Source organism: Pteronotus mesoamericanus, unplaced genomic scaffold (assembly GCF_021234165.1).
Source record: "Pteronotus mesoamericanus isolate MK-2021 breed Mesoamerican mustached bat unplaced genomic scaffold, CSHL_Meso_final contig_105, whole genome shotgun sequence".
Classification (NCBI taxonomy): domain Eukaryota; kingdom Metazoa; phylum Chordata; class Mammalia; order Chiroptera; family Mormoopidae; genus Pteronotus; species Pteronotus mesoamericanus.
Genome location: NW_026555006.1, coordinates 14,103,832 through 14,126,465, shown reverse-complemented (window position 1 = coordinate 14,126,465; position 22,634 = coordinate 14,103,832). Strand labels below are relative to the sequence as shown.

General features: G+C 39.4%; 1 protein-coding gene across 1 annotated transcript in view; it reads right to left on the bottom strand.

The window, feature by feature from the left end:
• Positions 1 to 22,634, bottom strand: part of CACHD1 (cache domain containing 1) — a 205,165-nt gene that overhangs the window by 22,005 nt on the left and 160,526 nt on the right. Inside the window, exons 9-16 of the mRNA XM_054574183.1 lie at positions 20,303 to 20,536; positions 17,286 to 17,435; positions 16,534 to 16,657; positions 15,608 to 15,725; positions 11,161 to 11,329; positions 9,270 to 9,412; positions 8,381 to 8,562; positions 7,118 to 7,228 (exon numbers count right to left, since the gene is read on the bottom strand). Coding sequence (XP_054430158.1) covers positions 7,118 to 7,228; positions 8,381 to 8,562; positions 9,270 to 9,412; positions 11,161 to 11,329; positions 15,608 to 15,725; positions 16,534 to 16,657; positions 17,286 to 17,435; positions 20,303 to 20,536 — 1,231 coding nt within the window. The remainder of the gene's footprint in view (positions 1 to 7,117; positions 7,229 to 8,380; positions 8,563 to 9,269; positions 9,413 to 11,160; positions 11,330 to 15,607; positions 15,726 to 16,533; positions 16,658 to 17,285; positions 17,436 to 20,302; positions 20,537 to 22,634) is intronic.

Genomic DNA, 22,634 nt, shown 5'->3' with positions numbered 1-22,634 from the left:
AAAAATTTAAGACTAAAGGTAGAACTTTCTAAAAAAGACCAACCCACATAACGGGCAGCTGTGAAATTTGGCTAATCCTGACTATAGATGTTCAGGCAATGACTGGATTACTCTTTAGAAAGAATAAGGGGGTGGGAGGGAATAGGCATCAGCTGGGAGGTTGGATGCGTGGCTACTATGGTTACTTGCAACAAGGAACCTTTAGACAGGGAACCCGAGTGATTCCCTTAATTATTTTCTTCATTTTATAGGTCAGGAAACTGAGATCTCCCAAAGGTTAACGTCACAGAAAAACTTTGTAAAAACAATGTCTAGTTTTTGTAACACTGATGTTGGTAGTACCCAAAACACAGCTCATATTTTAGTCCTGGTTCAGAGGCCATTTCTTTCAACATTCTAACATGCTACTCTCAAAAACAGGAGCACCTGTTTTTGGGAGTTAAAGGAAGATAAAGTTGGGAAGCACAATATGGTGCTTACCCTTTTATCTCTGGAATCAAGGAGATCTAGGATCAAATCTTGGCCCTGTCTGTTTCTATCTACATGGCTCCTGAGATAATACTTAACCTTTTTAAGCTTCAGTTTTCTCATCTGAAAATGGGGATAATAGTAGTATCTACTTCATAAAGCTGTTATTGAGATTAAATGAGACAGTGTGTTTATAGTGTGTAGCAAGCTGCCAAACATATAAAAAACACCCAATAAGGTGTTAGAGGAAAAGTTACTCTAAAGAAAACTAAATAGAGCTTAAAGCTCAGTCCTAGACAGAGAGTGAATACATTGTTGTTTTAGAGAAATTGCTGGATATGTCAGAAGCACTGACTTTTAACTTGGAACCAGGTTCTGTTTATTTTTATTTATTTATTTTTTGAACAGGTGATGGATTTATTATTGTTATTTAAAATAAATTACCAAATATATATTTCAATTTCTTAGTTTTGATGTATATGTTAAATACCAATAGATAAAACCAATATAAACAAATTATTTATGGGGTCCTCAGTTTTTTAAACTTAATCTTTATTGTATTTTTTTTTTTGGACTGAGAAAATTTTTTTTAATTTTTTAAAATATTTTATTGATTATGGTATTATAGTTGTCCCATTTTTTTCTCCCGTTTATTCCCCTCCACCCTGCACCGCCTCACCCCCCAGCATTCCCCCTCCCTTAGTTCATGTCCATGGGCTGTACATGTAAGTCCTTTGGCTTCTCCATTTACTACACTATTCTTAACATCCCCCTGTCTATTTTGAAACTACTATTTATGCTGCTTATTCCCTGTACATTTTCCCCATTCTTTCTCCTCCTCCTCCCTTGTTTTACTGTTCATAGTTTTTGATCTGCTTTTTCTTAGATAAGTCCCTTTAATATTTTATATAAAAAGGGCTTGGTGGTGATGAACTCCTTTAACTTGACCTTATCTGGGAAGCACTTTATCTGCCCTTCCAGTTCTAAATGATAGCTTTGCTGGATACAGTAATCTTGGATGTAGGTCTTTGCTTTTCATGGCTTTGAAAACTTCTTCCCAGCCCCTTCTTGCCTCCAAGGTTTCTTTCGAGAAATCAGCTGATAGTCTTGTCGGAAGTCCTTTGTAGGTAACTGTCTCCTTTTCTCTTGCTTCTTTTAAGATTCTCTCCTTATCTTTAATCTTGGGTAACTTAATTATGACGTGTCTTGGTGTGTGCTTCTTTGAGTCCAACTTCCTTGGAACTCTGAGCTTCCTGGATCTCCTGGAAGTCTACTTCCTTAGCCAGATTGGGGAAGTTCTCCTTCATTATTTTTTCAAATAAGTTTTCAATTTCTTGCTCTTCCTCTTCTCCTTCTGGCATCCTTATGAATTGGATATTGAAACGTTTAAAATTGTCCCAGAGGTTCCTAAGCCCCTCCTCATTTTTTGAACTCTTGTTTCTTCATTCTGTTCTGGTTGAGTGTTTATCTCCCTTCTGCTCCCAATTCTTGGTTTGAGTCTTGGTTTCCTTCCCTTTACTGTTGGTTCTCTGTATATTTTTCTTTATTCCACTTTGCATAGCCTTCACTTTTTCCTCCATTTTACGACCATACTCAACCAATTCAGTGAGCATCCAGATCACCAATATTTTGAACTGTGCATCTGGTAGGTTGGCTTTTGGAGTTTTAATCTGTTCTTTCATATTTCTTTGCCTCGGCATGCCTTAGAAATCATTGGAAGGGGTGGAGCCTTAGGTATTCGCCAGGTGGGGCAACCCAGGTCACTGAGTTGTGACATTATCTGTCGGGGGGTAGAGGTCCGAGAGGGAACAACGCCTCTTGCTTGGCTCTCGGCCAGCTTTCAGTCACTTCCCCTGCTACTCACAAGCATGTTCGGCTCTTCTGGTGCTGATTTCCGGGTGGGTGGGTTTGTGTATGTACTAGGGCCCTGTGGGTCTCTCCAATGAACTCTCCTGTGAGGCAGGGAGAGTCTCCTGCTGCAGCTCCCCCAGTTTTTTTTCTTTTACCTCCAGAAGTTTTGAGCTTTCTTTTCTAGCACTGGAACCCTGGACTGTGCGATCTGTCTCACTCCCCAGCTATTCCTCCAGTTTATCCGCACACAAATGTGGGACCGTCTGGTCTGCCAGCTGCTGCCTTCCCTGCCTGGTCCTCTCCGCCCCGGCTGCCTGTCTCTGCCCCTCCTACCGGTCTGGATGAATGTTTCTTCTTTAGCGCCTTGGTTGTCAGACTTCCATTAAGTTTGATTTTCTGGCAGTTCTCGTTATTTTTTGTTTTTAAATTTGTTGTTGTCCTTCTTTTTGGTTTTGCGAGGAGACAAAGTGCACATACCTATGCCTCCATCTTGGCCGGAGGTACTCTATTGTCCGAACCTAGGTTCTCTTTAATCTACATTCATGAGCAGGTGAAAGGGCTTGGTTACTTGGCTACTTTTGTGGCTGGGAATTTTCAAGGTTTACCCAACGTGGCACATTCCAAGAGCTCATAATCATCATCATCCACCCAAATGATCTCTTTATAAAGGAAATGCCAAAAGAAAAACGACACTGTTATTGACAAAACACCTTAAAAGAAATAATTGGAAAACTCAGAAGGAATTTCCCAAAGTAAAATCCTCTTTTGGAAAATCTCAACCTGGGAGTGAAATTTGCTTTGAGATATAAGACAACTGCCCCCTTCTGGGTACGGTCAGCATTGACACTAACTTCTATCACCCTAAATGCCACCTCAATTCCACCACGCCAACCAAAAAAATAACCACCAGAAAAAAGGACCATGGCCCATAATGAAATTTCTATTGGAGTTTTGCTGTCAGAGCTGTGTTTGTCATGGGATGGGAAAGAACCATGTTGTGGGATTATCTCTGAGAGGCTATTGCCTCAATAAGAGTTCCATTTTACTGAAGTAACTTAAATTCCACCATGGAAGGAATTCAGGACTTAATTACTTTATCTTATGATACTAGAACAGCTTCTATTTACTGAATATTCACAATTTATAGGCACTCTGGTAGGCATTTGAATATATCATTCAATTATTTCTTCACAGAAAACTTATGAGGCATTATCATTTCTAGAAAATTGAAGCTTGGGAAGATTAAGCACTTAGCCAAATTCACATAGTGAATAACTAGTGGGAGTAAAAATTTAAACTCAGTGTCGTCAACTCCAAAGTATATGATGTTCCTAATCATTAGGCTACACCGTCTCCTTAGATCTGTATGGCACTTAAGAGTTTCCAAGCAATTTTACGTGACCGATTTAATTTCCTGCAAAGACATTAGAGAGGAATTATAGTCCCTACTTAAAAAATGAAAAATTAGGCTTGGAATGGTTAAAAGCCTTAAGCAAGATTGATCATCTTTTATTTATGGCATAGAGTCCCACATGCAAATATGGCTCTTTCTACAGTACTTAGGCTGCCCCAGTAAAAAATATAACTCAGGTTTTTTGGGACAAGTTAATTTTGTTTCTAAACTTCCCCAGTTTCATTGTCATCTGTTCCAATATGATCAACAAGCTGAAGTAAAAGCATGCATATTGCCATGTAAGTCTAATATTCATATTTTACCTGCATTTCAAAATGTACACCATTATCCTAACAACCCACAAAGATTACCATAGAAAAATCAAACCAATCCTACATTTCTAGTACTATAGGCCATGCTGTTCGTGACATTTTCTCTGTCAAAGACTCATCTGATCAGTCCCTAAATCACCGACTGTACTTTATAATTGAATAGGCATTATCATTCTCCAAAGAACACACACCTAGACTCTCAGAGCTTAATAATGCTAACGGAAGCATCACAGTTCTGTTCCTATGAGTAACTGATAAGTGAGCATGGAGTCAGAAAAGTTCCTCCCCAGCTGTCAGCCAAACTACTTCTATAAACCAGGGTGAATGCGAATGCCTACTAATGAGTTGAACATCAGCTTAAGTTCCCTCTCTCACCTATTAAAATGCCAGAAATTTAAAGTATGAATTGAATGATATTAAAAATAACTGTCATTTATTTGGGATTTGATATTGTAAAGTACAGTACTAAGCATTTTACACGTATCATCTCTAATTCTCATATCACTCAATATAGGCATTATTATCTCTGCTGTGCTCAGAGAGGTCATGGAATGTAATAATAAGCATTTTAACATTTATTGAGCCCTTACCATGTGCCAGGCACTGTTCTAAGAGCTTCACATATATTATTTAATGTAATCATTAAATAATCATTTGAGATAGGCCCTATTATCCTTCTTTCCTAGGTGAGGGAACCAAGACAAAGATGAACTTGTTTAGAGTCACGCAAATAGTAAATGGCCAATCAAATTTTTCAGGGTAGAATCACATCTTAGAAGATTAGATTCGCAAGCTGGCACACAAGGCCAAAATCACTAGTAATTATTTGTAAAAAACTACCTTTTCAGGGAACCCATCTACTAATATATCCATTAAAGCTACAGATGCTTTGGCTGAGAACCAGAAGCAGAGGTTGATTTGCATTCTAAACTGTGTTGAATGAAAAATACATGGCTTTAAATAATAAAGGCATGATCAGCTAAGGAAATGTTCAAATGATCAAGTCCATAAGACTGTATGTTGATTAAGGCAAGAGCAGATATTTATTTCGGGAATACACTCTCATTGACTGACTGGTAGACAGAATCCAGGATTTAAACGGCCAATTTAACTCTTGTTAAGTAACTCAACTTGTCTAGGCTAAACACACTATAACAACTACCCAAATAAGGGAACTGAAACCAGGTCTTGTATTTTGCCATGTATAATGTGGACCCATGTTTTTGGCCCAAACTTTCAGGGAAAAGTATCTTTGGTTTTAATTTTTTAATTAAATTTTTTATTTATTTGTACTGAGAAACAAAACCGGTTATCGTATTCAAAGCTATTATTTTGCACATGGATATCATTAATGATATCATTAAGTGTAAAAGAGTTACACTTTTAATACATAAGCATAAGTAAAAGGATTAAAAACATTTAAATAGATACAGAATTAATACTACCCACATATAATGCGCATCCTTATTTTCCCTTCAAAAATTTGGGCAAAAAGTGCACATTACACAACGGCAAAATACTGCATTTCTAACTTGAAAGCCCATCATTATTGCCATCATGCTTCATTTGAATTGACACCATAAATATTTATAAATAAACTCAATGAAAATTCTCCCACCCATTCAAATTCCCCAAAACATGTATATGTACAAATTAAAACCATTAACTCTGCACCTCCCTGTGGCAACCCTACTCCACCAACAAAAAGAACACTGTATAGAAGGGAGATGGAAAACCTAATGGATCTGGATGATGAGTGGCAGGTGGGAGGAGCCTGACGGAACGCCAGCGAGCAAATAAGAAACACATGGTCATTGTTTTCAACCTGCTTTCCTATATACACCTTTAAGAGCCCACTCCACTGTCATCAAAGACCAAGGTAACTGCTGTCCCTTCAAAGAAATCACCTTTGTTTATTGTTTTCTCAACCGATTAGTATAAAAGGGATGACAAGTCTTACTATTCAGACAATAGTAGGCGTATGCCTGGCAGATGGTCTGTTAATGAAAACACTGAAAAAATCTGTTCGAAATTAGTGTTTCCTTGTTTATTTTTGTGAAATGCTATATTATGGGAGCAGCTGACAGAGCCAAATGGATACACTGCCCTGCAAAAGAATCCCAACTTGGCTGGCGACAGGGCCCTGCCGTCTGCGGAGACACAGGTCCTGAGTGAAATGCCACACAGCACTGCTTCCCAATTCTTACTCCCAGTGAACCTGCCTTAGAAGAATTCTACTGAATGTCAATCACTTGATATATAATGAGCACCAGTGGAAAGCATAAAGTTAAGCAAGAAAATCTGTCTCCCACAAATTTTAAGGCAGCATTTACAGGTACCAGTCAAAATATGGTCTTTCTTGGTTGCTAGGATAAAAAACAGCTACTTGTAAAATGAAGGGGTTAAAATGCATTCAATGTGTTCCACTTGCCTCTCCACCCAACACTTCACTGACATTTGCAACTTACATACGGAAACTTCAAAAGCAGGAAATATACAGCACTCTAAATATATTTACAGTGATACTGACATTTTATAGCATTCCTGGAAAGTCAATTTTCAAAATGCCCTTTTATTTTTCAGGAGGCAGTGTGAGGACAAAGTAAAAACAACAAACTCCTATATAATTCTAAAGAGTTAGACCCCAATACAAGAGGTAATTAATTTGATGTCTTGATTCTTCTTTCCCTTCACTAAGAATGCGCCTTTCCTTTGGAGAACACTCTCTGGAGATGATAACCAGCCTCCTATTGCTGTTTCTTGGATTGGCTTAAGACTGAATTTCTTCAAATTGCTCTACTGAACCTAACATCTTTCTTTTTCTTCTTCATAAGCATCCTCCTGGCTGCCAAGGACAGGCTAAAGCTGTTTATGACTCAACCACGTGACATAGTATTATCCCCATTTCACAGGTGGCAGAAGGGAGCACAGGGAATCCAGAGTGACGCAGCTGAAGGAGACACTCCCATCTCAGCTTGCCTCACTTCAAAGGTCATGTTTTTGCCATAAATCTATTCAAATTTTCAAAATACCCTTGCTATGTTCAAGGAGTGAGTAAAAATCAAAGTATTACCTGGATGAATGAATCGTATGACTGATGGTCACCACATAGCCAGCTCCTCCGACATCTAAGTAAGGGCCAGTCAAAGAAATCAACCCTGGATTAGCTACTGCATGGAGATACCTAATGGAGACCAAAGAAAGTCATGCTGTTTTAGGGTATGAACAATTCTGTAAATTTTAAAGAAAAGTGCACTTGTAACTCAAACCAATATTTACATGGAACTGAGTGAAAAAAGTGAAAGGATTGAGAAGTACAGATAGGTAGTTAAAAAATAGTCATGGGGATGTAAAGTACAGCATAGGAAATACAGTCGATAATACTGTAATAACTGGTGCCAGGTGGGTACTGGAAATATCAGGGGGAACACTTTGCAAAGTATTTGATTGTCTAACCACTACGCTGTACACCTGAAACTAATTTAAAATAATATTGAATGCAAACTGTAATTGAAAAAAAGTTTTTAAAAGGTTCAAAAATATTTATTATAAATAATGCCTATGTTACAATAAAATTCGAAATGGTTCATATCTTTAATGTCTGACCATTGCATCAACATAAGAGAGAAGTCAAGGATATCTAAAACTTTCCTTTAAAAAAGATACTGAACTCAGGACCTATCTGAGCTTTTAATAAGATCTATTATATAGATGTTTTAGGAGGCTAAAATAAAAATAAATTAATGAATGAAGTAGAAACAAATACAATTTGGCATATAAAAATGCATCCTGGATTGGAAAGCTGGGGGGGGGGGGAACAGGCAGTAAAATCAATAGCTGGCTCATTAGTGCCTTAGTTACCAAGCAGCACAAGGCTAGAAATTTTGTATTTATGCCCAAGTTGGTTCCCTGCTGTATCACCTGACTAGCATTTGTTTTTTGAAGTAAAAAAAGTTTTTGTATTTATATATGTTCATTTTTCATATGTGAGCTGTAACTTGACGCCATAACCGTGTGCAGTGACATTAAGTATACTCCCTACAGACACACTGCACACAAAGCAGGAATCAAGCAAACCGCTAGGAATTGAAATGGCCAAGCTTAAAGCATTTTGGTCTCAAAATTTCAATGAAGAGATAAAAACACCATATACAGAGAAAACCTACAAAGGTGTTGTTAATACATTAAAAAAAAAAAGCTATTAAAAAACATGTTTTCGGTGCCATGAAAGTATCTTCTTTAATGTGACTGCCTGAAGTGGCTTTATAGTATTTACTTATCATGTCTCTCCAGGATTTGGGGGGAACCTTTGATAGTAGAAGCCCCTCCAACTCACCATTGTCTCCTAGTGGGATCAAATGCTTTGTCCATGAGGGAACCAGGATAAATTCTGAGGACGCCATTGGGTGTTGCTATGTAACGGCGGACAATGTAAGTGTTCAGGCTACTCATTTCCATTTGTGTCATCCATTCATCTGTGACGTGGCTGGTAGCCATTACTTCATTTCTGACAGAGAACTGGGCAACAAAGGAAGACATAGCAGGGATCCTTTAAGACGCACATGAAAAGAGAGCGGACTGCTGGCAGGGCTTCCCAAAGCTCTCTTGCAGAGAAGCCAAGCCCAATTACTTCTTAAAAATCTTTCCACAGCAGATGGATACAGGCAAACTTGGTGAAAACAAAAGCTTACTGAAATATAGTCAGTGGACGTGTGAATGTGTGATTTACTCCACTGTTCATCCTACCGAGGCAAGATCCTACAGTCAAGCATCACACACACACACACACACACACACACACGCACGCACGCACGCACGCACGCATGCACATGCGCGTGCACACATGCATGCAGAGCCCACTAACGTCTGTTCCTTAAACTTCATCAGATTTATCACAACAGACAGGAGGGGCACTTCACTTCTTTCTCCTGGGAAAAATGGGTCTGGGGAAGTTTTACTGGTCTCCAAAGCACACCCCCAGCTAGGAAACCCCTAGTGCATCTAAGGCCCAGAAGACAGTCTTCATCTGGCTCATGGGGCTTCTTAATCCATCAGAAGGGCCATCACCAACCAGCCTCCCCAGGGTCACACACTGTCCTTCTGGCCCTCCAGCTGAGAGGCGCAGATCCAGAGCTGGGCTTCCCACTTCAAAGATTCCCTGCCAGTACGCCCTCCCGGGCCCAAGGAGGGGCACACCAGAAACGGGGCCCCGTGCCAGCTCTCACTTTGAGCCCCGGGTTAGCAATGAGGCGGGTGTTGTCACTGAGATAGGCTGTGTAGTGTTCCACCATGCGCTTTGTCTCTGGCTGGCTGAGGTGTTCGTAGGGGGAGGAAAAACTGCCGGCGGACAGCATGACGGTGGGACTTTCTGAAAGAGAGCAGACAGAGTAGGCCTGAGAACGCGGAGACTTCATCTCAGGCCCAAACAGAAGCATCCCTAAGTCTCTGCCAATCTGTCAGCCATGGTGGCGTGGACTCTTCCGTAAGGAAAGCAAAGAACTCAACACTGAGCTAAAAGGGGAAAAGGCCACATTCTCTCCCTCCAGGGAGCTTACAGTCATGAGTGAACCAGAAGAGATACATTTACAAATATATACAAGTGCCTTAAATGGCAAATGTTCAAAGTACCTTAGATGCATAATATACTTATGAGCATCAAGGAGGCAGCAAATGACATGGAGCCAGACAGGGTTGAATCTGGGCCCCACTGTTTCCTGGCTGGAATGTGTCCTACTTAATTTGCCCTGTTCTCCTGATCGCATATCCAGACAGAAACTCTATAGGACAAAATTTATTTTATTTTTTAAAAAGATTTTATTTTTTTATTTTTAGAGAGGAGAAGGGAGGGAGATAGAGAGGGAGAGAAACATCAATGTGTGGTTGCATCTCGCACTTCCCCTACTGGGGACCTGGCCTGCAACCCAGGCGTGTGCCCCTGGGAATCGAACTGGTGAACTTTTGGTTCACAGGCTGGCGCTCAATCCACTGAGCCACACCAGCCAGGGCTCTATAGGACACAATTCAAACAAGGAACCCCAAAACATGTGCTCTCACATGTCACCTACACACTGGTGGCTTCTATCTTTGATCCTCTTCCTATCTGCGGTCCCCCCACTCAGTTTGCCAGCTGTCTAATGATTCTTAGTTATGATTTTTAAACCCACAGTATTTCAGAAGTGGAATAGAAAATAACTATTTTACAGTACTGTGAGTATGCTGTGTTGTTTCGACAACACGGACAACACATGCCTAGCACGGGCCTGGCACCCAGCAGCATGCACTGCAAGAGGTGGCGCTGGGGCCCGAGAGGGGCATGAGTGACAGCCCAGCCTCGCTGCTCTCTGTGTTACCTCGGGAGCAGTCTGCGTTTCCAACAAATCCGAATGTCCTCATCTGTAGGAGGTCAACTCAGAAGATGAATATAACAAATAAAAATTCCCTTTTGCTTTTTAAAAATTATTTGCCTATTTCCTAAGTACTTTTGAAGACAGGGACCTGCGATATATACGGATAAGCTGTATAGGTGTGTAGGTATGCTATTCTGAGACTCCTTTGACTATTTCTCCACCTTCTACCCTGTATGCCCCCCAGTCTTCATATCCCCTCATCCCCTTATCTGGGTGCTTGACTTTAATAAGCCATATCTGCAACTCTCTTTGATGGGCTGTCTTTGGGCTACTAAACCATCTTTTGCAGGCCCAAGTGGACAGCTGAACGTGACTATGGAAATATGAGAGTCCAGCACCTTTGTTGAGTGTGCACAAACTCTGCAGTATAATTTATATTCCAAAGCCTCCCACAAGATTATGTTGAACTTGCAACTTTACCTAAAACTAAACTTTTACTTGCTTTCTCCTCCTTCCCTATCCTGTTTCCCTTACTTTGCTGCTGCTTTCTTTTGAGAGGCCATCCTCAGTAAGTCAACCCACAAATCCTCACTGCAGCATCTGCTGGAGAACCTGCCCCAAGGCTAGGCCTCAACTGTTTTCACATTTGCACCCCCAAACTGGCACTGCAGGCATGCACCATCTTTTTTTTTTTTTTAATTCAAACTGATATTTACAGTGAGTTGTTGTAAGACAGACCACAAAGAAGCCGAGAAGTGCAAGACTTTACCTAGAGTGGCCAGCTGCTTGAAGTGGAGGCACGCACTAGGCTGGCCCAGGAGGTCCAGCCGGTGGTAGAGCAGCTTGCTGCTGGGGACAGTGTTGAGGTTCTTCAGTTGTCTGACAGGTATTTCTGGTTGTATCACCACAATGCAGAGAATAAAGGAAGTGTCTTGTACCTGGAAAGAAAATCAGTAAAGAAGTCCTAATACAGAAAATGAAGGTTCCTGGGAATAGTGACTTCGGCCTGCATTATATTCTGCTACCTCTGTCTTCTATCCCACATGGAAAAATATCTGATGAGTTGATGGGTGAATGAAAGATATGAACATGGCATGACAGACTATATCTCTGGCAAAAGATTATATTTTATATTTTCCATTTTCCTTTCTGAGAGAGGAAAATTAATGTATGTAACAGAAAATCATGAAGCTAATGAAGGGATTAAAAAATCTAATCCCTTTGAATAGTGACCCTAGTCCTCTTTTGCTTATTTAAGCTGGAACATGACATGAGAATACAACCGTTATTTCTGATGGGGTTTGAAATGAATTTTAAAATACAGGGTCCAGCAGAAGTAAGGCCTGCTTGAGCATGGTTGGTAGGGTAATAATATGGGTGTAATAATTTATAGATTTAATTTGAACGTTTCACTTAAAATATCATATGGTATGCTTGAGAGTGATACTGTTATGTTACAGAATTACAAGCTTATGATTTTGTAATAAAATACCTTGTAATTAAAAAAGGAGGCATTATTTGTGCTGGACCCTGCATATAGTTGGCTTTGCAATGAGGGTTTCAAGAAATGCCTATTTTAAAAACAAATACGAACTCACGTATATGGCCCATACAGACTCTGGTTTATTGATTCTATTCAACTTCCTCTTTTCCTACTTGGAGATGAGACCAGGATTTCCAACCCACGACAAGCACAAGTCCTGCAGCCCCCACACCGAGCCCACCTGACGTGTCACTTCAGACCGGGATAAGTGAAGTACTGTAGCTTAGCCTACACTGTTAGGCTCATGTGTGGGAGCACTTTCAAACTCACTTTGCTCCTAAAAATGAATGCTTGCTTAACATTTGGTGAAAAACAAGTTCACTAAAGTATCAAAAGTCAAGTAGAGTCACTTAGTTCTATACCTCCTTGACTTAAAAACATAAAAGAGCCAAACTCTTAAAGTCCATTATATTAGGAGATGGACAGAATCTATTTATAAGGTAGCTTGGAAATAAATGAAGAGTGATAAGCAGCTAAATCAGAATTAAAACAGCTCAAAGGATTTACTTAATGATCAAGGAGAAAATTTTAACTAGGCAGGTTAGAGGTAAGTGTAATTTAGGGTTTATGAGGATGGTGGCAGAATCTTCTTAAACACAGGAGAAATTCGCATCTTTTTGAAATTGCTTTCAACTACTGCTACTAGGGATATATGATTAGATTAGCGAATTTAATCCTCTTCCTCCACCCACCAAATTAGAAAATTACAGCGTGCTTCCAAGCGGCATTTACTATTTCCTTTCCTCCTTCCTCACTGAATCATCCTTTGAGGTTGTTTCCTGTGTTGCATGTTCCAAGGGACCAAAAGACAAAATCTTTACCAGGAGGACCAGAATACAATTTTATGATTGTCTATTCAGTAAGAGAAAAATGCAGTTACCCCAAGTCCTGGACCTATCATGGTTATCACTTCTTAAGGTATATAAACGTCTAATCATTACGCTGTTATACCTGAAACCAATACAGTATTATATGTCAACTGTCATTAAAAAATTTAAAAGAATTAAAAGCAAAGTTACCCTAGAATGTGTTATAAATATTTATGTTGATAAACAGTTCTTAGCTAGAAAGGAAAACGGATTTCAATATAGATCTTCCTATTATGTTCTCATCTGAAAAACACAGTCTCTGCATTCTGGACTAATGTACCCAGAAGGGCTCTCCATGACTGGGGAGTGGATTTTTTCAACGATTGCCCATGGGATTCATGTTTTGAAGTGATGCATGGCTGTGTGACACAGGAACGCTGTGATGCCTTCTGAGAGTCTGTACTTCCTTCCCTCACAGCACGCAGCCTCCTCAAATACTCAAAAATGGACTTGGATTACACAGGGATAGAGTAGTAATCTCTTAAGGCTCCTAAAATAATCCCTCACAGTATATTTAAATTAATTCAGTGAAATAATCCATCAATATTTGCTACATGTAAAGATGCTAAGCTGTTTAACCCCTTATCCTCAGCATAGGCTAAGTCTATTTGGATTATTTAGTAGAGGAGTCTATTTTACTCCTGAGGACAAGGTGAGTACCTACTACTCTTCTGCTAAAGTAAGAGCTTAAAAATACTCTGTCAGGTAACCAGGCCAGCCTTTTATTTAAAACTCCAATCTTATTACTTATTACCTCTTTCATTTTTCACTTGATAGTGATGTTCTTGAAAATTTCAGAACTCTGAGAAAGCTAATGCTTCTCCCTCAACTGATTACATGATTACACCCATTTGGTGGAGCAGAGCGGCCAGAATTTACTGGCATCACTAAACAAACAAACAAATCCCCCATCTTAGCAAGATAATGTTTCTTTCCAAAATGTTAACATTGGGTTTATTTCTGTACAAAGGTGGTCTTAAAATGCCTACATTTCCTTCTTTCTCTTTTAATGATGGCACAAATTGAGGTAGATTATTTTCCCAGGATATAATAACTGAGTTGGCTTCAATCAGGATACACCGGAGGTTACGAATCTCCAATTTCAAATATAATAGCATTTTTCAGTCAAGTATTCTGGTGTGTGGCTCAGCCTTCCTGATGTGAGAATTAAGCAACTCATCTTTAAAACATCTTCCTTTATTAAACAGTTAAAAAACTGTTTAAATATAGAAAAAGTAAGGGAAGATAGTTTAATCATTCTAAAAAAAAAATCCTAAAAATGAGCTGACTCAGAATTTTAAAAAGACTTTGACCTTCCTCAAATGTGTACTATCAAGCAACAAAATGTAAGTAGAATTAGGCTTATAAGTGTAAGTTTCTCAAAAAGTTTCATTTATTATTTTGTTTGCTTTTGTTTTCATTGTAGAAATCGCTGTTGCCACAGGATGCTTTAAGAACCACATAAGAAGACCAGAGGAGACCCATGCCTAAACCATGTTGACTACTTTTAATTCTTGTGATTCCTATGCCAGGCACAGGCACTGCATGAAGCTGTTCAGTTGTCTGCATCCACCACTCGGGCTGCATGCTCTATGACGGCAGAGAGGGTATCATTCTTCTTTATTCTTCTTAGCTCATAGTAAGTGTTCAATTAGTAGTTCATAAAGGGATGAATAGCTAGATCCGATTAGAGTCGTCAGGTTAAACACCAGATATGGCCATCCGAGGGAATCTCAAGTACAACTGCATTTGAAATTTAGTGATTAAAATCTGATGACAGAAATGAAAGTCCACTCTTCTTTTGGTCTATTACAATGTCAAGGGCCCCATAATAGCATGTATGGGATACTTGGAAGAGGGGGTTAAGGACAGAAACATAAGTAACACGGGCAGTGTGTGTTAGGCTCTATGTCTTTGCGGCCCACGGTCCGAATGAGGCAGGAAGGAAAGCTGCAGGGGACACCGCAAGCTATGGCTAAGTTGTCAGGCCACTGGCGGTGTATCTGCGTTATCTAAATTCCAATGTGAAAGTTTCTTTTCTTTGGAATATGTTAGCAGAGGGCATTCATATTTTCCTATCTCTTTTTTAAATTCCCCACTTCCAAAATTTGAGTTTAAAATGATAAAAGCTAACTGGACAAAACCTAAATGTGTAGGAATAGCGAACTGTTACTGTAATGTGGTCCATCTATGTAATACTACGCAGCCATTAAACGTGCATGCACATGGACATATGCACATACATTGATATAAATGCCCGTGTGTAGATAAACATTTTTTAAAAAGACTTTACTTATTTATTTTCAGAGAGAAGGAAAGGGAGAAAGAGAGGGAGAGAAAGGTCAATGTGCAAGAAACATTGATTGGCCGTCTCTTGTACGTGCCCCAACCAGGGACTGAGTCTGCAACCCAGGTGTGCGCCCTGACCAGGAATGGAACTAATGACCTTTCTCTTCGTGGAACAATGCCCAACCCACTGAGCCACATTCGTCAGGGCTCAGTTTTTGGAAATCAACAACGTAGTTATTTCTGGGGAATGGGAGGTCAAAGCCAGAGTAGAGGGAAGGGCACAGTTTATTGTCTACTTTATACCTTCTTATATAGTTTGACTTATTCCATCATGAACAATTACTAGTTTTATAAGTAAAAAAGGGAAAAAGTTACAAAACTTTCCTGAAGCACCTCTTTCCCCAATCACTTTAAAGCCGATTAGTAACGTCACCCAACCTAAGGACCCCCGCATTCCTGCACGATGGCGTGCACAGCACCCGCAGCGGCTCGGCCCGGGCGCCAGCCTCACTCACCATCTTCCAGGCATAGCTGACATTGTACGCCTCCTTCCCCGTTTCTCTCAGCTTGTTGATGTGCCAGGACAGGGATGAGTTCACAGGCACTGCGATAATCTGGCTGCCCAGAGGGAGGCTGCATTGGCAAAAAGAGCAAAATATTTCAGGCAAAAGATAAAATCGAGCACTTAATTAAAGGCTGGGAAGAAGCTCTGAGTCAATGACCATCTCCAGATTTTGAAAAGCAATGAAGTTCATCACTTTTGAAAGAGATACTGCAAGATTTTCAACTTTCTAAAAGTGGTCTATCAGCTCTACACTAAAAACATTCCTTACTCTCCACCCCGGTGTCCCCCAATTCTAATTCTTTCCAGAAACTATGTGGTCTCAGATCACTCAGTTATTACTTTAAAACCGATGAGCACAAAGACCCATTTCTCTATAGGTTACCATCTGCCAAAATAATGTATCATGGTTGGAAAAAATCCAATCTGTTTTTTATTTCAAGAGAAAATGTTGTATATGATTGTGCTGTCAACTTGGAATGGACACTACTTTGCCAAGTGATTTTCTGGCATGCTACAGAGCTGGTCCTCAACTTAACCTTTCACTTTGCCAACATTTTTCAATTTACTACAATGGGAGTATTCTTTTTTAAATGAGATAACATATATCTGATTTTACAATGAAAGGCAATGTAAACAGAGAATTTGATTTACCAGACATTTCTCCTAAATAATAGTTCTGAGAGACTTTACCTGTTATTCAAAGTGAACATATTGTTGGCTATCATTCTTAGGAAAAAAATTACTGAGTATACCATTGATAACATTAAAATAATTTATACACTTGTTTTGTATCCTGTGATAAACACTCCCATTTGACCTCAGTGGATCCTATTCTCAGAGAAAAACAAAATACTATGACCCTCACCTTTTCCTTACCTTAGAATATTTTGCCGAACCAACTCAAATTTGGGGATATTTTCATAATGAATGATGTCAGTATGAAGAGGGGGTTCTGATAGTAAATATGGTCTGGTAAGGGATGGGTGCATAAGTGTATACCCTGAAATGAGAAAACAAAAATACAGGCTATGGAAAACCTGCTGCGGGAAGAGCGGAATGTAATCAAGGGAAACGTGGAATTCTCTGGGACAGCTGCCCAGCACTCAGCTTCTCAGCGTGTAACTCACCAGTCCGATAAAAACTGAATGTGTTTTATGTGTTTCTGCATAAAACCCCTGAAGTGTAGAAAGATGTCTTAAATTATCAAACATCTGTCTAATCATGAATATACTGGAGGTACTGGTCATTTGGTCTTCGTTTTATGAAATGTTATAATCTATCATATAAACCTTAATGCCAGTAAATCCAAAGGTAACAATAGAGACCAAAAAAGAAAAAAACAAGCCCAAGTTTCACATTCTATGTGTCATTCGATCCTCAAGTCTAATTTCCTGATGTTACAAATAACTGTTACTCACCCTTCCACACAACATAGGAACAAATGCATAATTTTTAGATTCATTCTGTCATCTCTATGGCGTTCTACTGTAAATAGCAGTCCTAGTCATGGCTGTGTTTGTAAAAATATTATCATTTTCTACTTTGTTAGAATCAGAATGTCTACAGGTTATTTTTTTCAGGTTGCTAAAGAAATTACTACCCCCCATGATTAATTTTTAGCAGATTACCTTTGTCATCTATGAGAAAAGTATAGGAAGCCAAAGAGTCTTGGTAATACGTCACATCTTCAAGGATGTAAGCCAGGTTCACATCCACACCTACAATTCCCAGAAGTAGGTTTCCGAAATAACAGGGTTTACTCACAGTCATTATCAAACCTATGAGTTAAAAAAAGAAAAATCCAAAGAATAACAGAGAAGAACGAAGGCTGGAGCTGTGCTCTAGTGAATCATAAAGGCTACTATTGCCCATCTCAATTTTGCTGGGAAGAAAAGTTTCCGGTGTGACCCAGTAACCCATCACTGCCTTTCCTGACAGTGTGAGTGAGGGTACAAGGGAAATAGAGTCTTTGGGGGGTTCAGATATCTCAGTTAAATTGAGGCAACGTGTACATTTTCCACCTTAAAGGATATGATATTCCAGATCAGTGCCAAACATCAGCAGCACCTAATACATCACTCTACTTTCTGGGGTAGGGAAATTAAGCTGACCTTGAAAGACCACTGGACAAGGTGTCTAAATATCTGGGTTCTACCCTGCAGTGCCCCTTATGTATCGTGCATATTTCATTAGACATAACTTCTCTAAGGCTTGTCTTTCATGTGTGTTTAATGGACCCAGGAGTAACTGCTGCACTGATTTCTAGGGGCTGTTAGATGAAGAGACATTATGGGTAAAGGAAAGCTTAGAAGGTACTATGTTTCATTAATGTATCCTATCCAAAAAACAGGAAGATGGAGAGAAAAAAAAATTAGGTACAGAATCTTATCTGACAACTTAGAACTCTGAGTAGCTAAAGGAGATACTACATTTCTAAGGGACATATTTCTTGTCACTTGGGCCAGGAAGTTACAAACTTTTTTGTAAAGAGCTAGATAGTAAATATTTTAGGCTTTCTGGGCTCTATAGTTAGTCTCTGTTACATACACATTTTTGGTTCTTTTTAAAAAAAAAAGCTTTAAAAATATAAAAACCATTTTTGGCTCATAGGCCATACAAAAACAATAGGATAGTTAGGGAAAGAGAAAAAGCAAAGGAGGAAAATATATAGGAGACAGAGTGAACTAGGTTTCACTTCATGGCCCTGGGCATCAGGAAAGCTGTACTCTCCTCTTAGTTTTACTAGTGTGTTGGGTTAAGTGGTGCCACCTCTTTGAACGAGACTTTTCATGTATCAGATGGGGAGCGGAGACAAACTGATCTCTAGGATCCCATACAAGTCAATCCTATGGCTCTAAATAAAATTCAAAACAAAAAAGATGAACAGCTCCTGTCCATCTTTCTCTTGTATTTTCCTGTGCTTGATGGCACGTTCATGCCTTAGCAGTGTATCTGAAAGCCATCCTTCAATTAACAAGGGCTTTGGATCCCCTTAAGGATTTCTACAAAGAATGGACTTCCATCCAGAGACTCGTGTACTGTCAAGGCCAATGACACACATCACATGGTAGGAGGAAGTGGATACAGCACTGCAAAACTTTGTGAGAAGTTATGCCCCGTTGTAAGTAAGTTTTGAGAATGTAACGTATACCATGTTGACTATTGTTAACAATACTGTACTGTATATTTGTAAGATAAATGTCAAAAGTTTTCATTACAAGAAAAAAATGTATAACTATGTGTGATGATGAACCTATGGATCTTTCTCCTATCAGACTTTAACACTTGCTGAGGGTGGGATGTGTGCCTTAGCCATCACTGCCTGATGATGCTTGGCTGGCACTCAGCAATATTGGTTAAATGAATAAAAGGCCACTCATGTTTGAGGCTTGACATTTCCCTATAAAATAAAGTAACCTTATCTAAAAGTGGGCAGTTTTTATTCTACACACTTCTGTGGGGCCTGCCAGAAATAGGATAAAAAAATCAGGGTGTAGCAGCAACTACCATATTTCTTCCTTACAGAAAAAAACAATCAAAACATGGTTACCTAATTCTAGAAAACATACCCTCTTAAGGCTTGTTACCTTTTATACATGAGTTTCCCCTGAACATCTGTATTTGTGAGAATCTCTAGTTAACGGAACATGAAAATAAAATCTCATGTGGTGATGATGGTATCTGTCTGCCTAGTAATTAACTGCCTCTTCAATCTTTCCTGCCAAGGAAGAAGAGAGGGAAGGTGTGGGAAAGAGAATAAGTAAGAATATGAGTAGGAAAAGAAAAAGGCTGTACTTTTACTGAGCACCTACCGTTGGCTAGGCATTATTCTAGATGCTTTACAAAAATATTAGTGCAATTAATCTTTGCAGCTGCATTGAGGGAAATACTATCTTTCCCATTTTACAGACCAACAGATTTAATCATTTGAATATTAAACACTTCACCCAACTTGTGACATTAGGGTGATGACAAAAATAATAATAACAGTAATAATAACAAAACTAAAATAATAAATATTTTATGGGTAACTTGTGACATTAGGATGGTAATGATAATAGCTATAATAAAAAGGTAAAATAAATAAATAAAAGAGAAGTAATTATTATTGAGAGGAATGCCAGGCACTAATACATCTTATATCCTAATAACTTCAAAAATTGATTACATGAAAAATGTTATTACATTTTTAACAGATGACCAAACAGGAATTAACAAGATTAAGTTACCAAGCACAACAACAGCTGTAGAGTGGGATTTGAAATCCTCCCTTATGCCAAACCTGTATTTGTTGACTACACCATGTTGTTTTGCCTTTGAGGCTGAATTCTAAGTACTTTGAGCTTTATTTACCACCAGCTACGCAGTTACTCTGTAGTTCCAATTCACTAACTTCTGGATATTGGAGGATCCTTACAATTAGATATACCTGCCCATTATGTCCACGGAGCGAGGGCCATGCGGAAGAACTAGGGTGGGGATACTGCGGGGTTAGGCAACCCTCTGACCGGAGAAAGAAATGTGTGCTCCCAGACCCTCTAACACTCACATGCAAGTACTGAACCACGTTTAAAATTACTTTCCTTGTGGACTCACATCCACTTCTTTCCCCTTTCTTTTAGCAGGAAGTTTCCTCCAAACTCACCATCTCCCATCTCATCAGAGAAGGGGAGGCTAAAGACAGCTTCATCAATCATCCGGTTGGGAAGGTTGGTATAGAACCTGCCGACTGTGGTCTCCAGGTTACTCAGCTGGTTCAGCACCATCATGCTCCCCTTAATCACAGGCAAGGCGGTCCGGTCCAGCACGCCATACTTCCCGGAGTTCTGTTCGGCCAGATCTCTCAGAAAGGCCAGCTCTTTCAAACCAGTCACCCCATCTGAAATGGAAAGCCAAGGAAAGGCAATGTAAAGCAAAATAGAATATATTTCTACAATAACCTTGCCATTTAGAGCTAATTTTAGGGCATGGCTGAGGTCTTGTAATACCCCTGCCAAATGATGACCCCTCCGCCAAAGAGGTCTTTGCGGAGACAATCTGGACTCAGGACACAGATACCAGTTTTTGCTGAGGGAAAAAGCCTGATGTTTAGTCTTTCCTCAAATAGTCGAGTGCAAAGGGGTTCTTTAAAAAGCAACAATGAAAAACACATGAGTAAATAAAGAAGCCCCATTTAGCAAAGATATGTTCTCCCCTAAAAGTTTAATTATATTTAAAGTATTTTTCTGCATTTAACATTTGAAAGCAAAAGTCATGACTAAGAAGTCTGTATTTAATTTAAATTAGTAGATGAAGTTGTAAGTTTTAAAGGACAGAAGTTTACCATTTCATTTCTTACCTCCTCACCTATTAAACACTTGCCAAAGTCTCATGCAACTTAATGAAAGAATTATGAATTGCATTTAGGATGCCTCCAAACACTGTGTCTTTAAGCTCATTTTAATTACAAATGTTTTCATGCATGATATTGTTAGGATAATAGTGGATTTGATGTATTTAATGTATATTTTTTATGTTTAGACAGTTTTAAAACTTTGTAAAAGACTTAGGCATACTGCGATGTATTGTTCTGCAACATCTGTAATCTATAGCACAAAAATAAATTTAATAAACCTTTAAAAATTTTGGTTTGCTATTGCTGGAACACAGTCAAAAGGATTAGTAACTGATCCCATATGGGTACCACTGTAAACAAAGTCAAATGATCTCAGTCACTACTGAGATTCTACCAATGAGTTTTAAAAAGGCTTTGCCTCGTGTTCTTAACTATTTAGTTATTAAAAAAAAAAATCTGAAGAGTTCATGGTTCACCTACCTTATGTGACATTATCATTTTATAATAGGGAGAGTACACACTTTTAGCTTTGTAACTTTATTTCTAAAGTCACAGCAGTATCTAATGCATATCATTTCTTTCTTAACATAATGTATTTTAATAACTTGGCTTTTGTTCCCCTCCTGCAATGCTTAAGGGAAGTTGGAACCAGACTATTGTTCCCTTTGCTTGACATAAAATTGAGATGGGGGGGTAAGTGGTACCTTTCAGAACAAAAGACAACACAAAATACACAATCGATCCCTGATCCCTGGCCTTACACCCTGGAGAAGCTCAGAAGCTCCCAGAGGTGAATGATAAAAGGAGACAGCTTAAGGCGATAAATACATTTTCTCTCTCTGTCATGTACTGCCTGGTACTCTCAAAATGTAAAAGACAAGTAATTAACAGGCACATCCACTAGCTAAAGAAGGAGAGTGTGGGATGAAAGGCTATCAAAGATCGGAAACTTTGTCAGCCTATGAAGTAATGTGGTTATGCAGGGCTGGCAGTAGGGTTGCAGACTGGGTAAGTAAGTGTGCTGGCTGGCTGGTTCTAGCAATAGTCCTGCTGGGAACTACATTTCCCAGAATCCCTTTCCCTTTATGCTTCCAGGTTGAAGGTGGCCAAAACTAAGTGTGAGATTTAAGGGAAGTGAGAGATGGTGAAAGATGCGGAGGGACCAGAATGTCCTAGTTTTGTTTCACTCGCTCTCATCTGATACCGTTTCCTTCCCCGGCTGTTGGCTTGCTCACCCAGGGCAATCCCACTCCAGACACTTCACTGAGAATTTACAGGGGCAGCAGCTGCGAAGAGCCAACAACCTCCCACTGACTTCTACGCCATACCTCCTAAGCGGCCTTCAGTATTTCTAGCTTCTAGATATTCCCACAGGCTCCAACTTGCTTACCCATACCAGAGCTGGTTGCTAAACTTTGAGTTGTCAACTCTTCTCTTTTTGAACTCTTTATGTTCCCCCCATATTTTTGTACACTGTAATCCTGATAATAAATCTGTTTTACCAAAATTCTCAGAGTGGTCCTGCTTCCTTACTGGAAGCGTAACTGACAGAGATACGGAGCGGGTCAGCGCCCGTGAACGTGCACAGAGACGGTATTTGGGGAGAGGAACAACTGGCAGTGAGGATGTGTGTCTGGCTAGG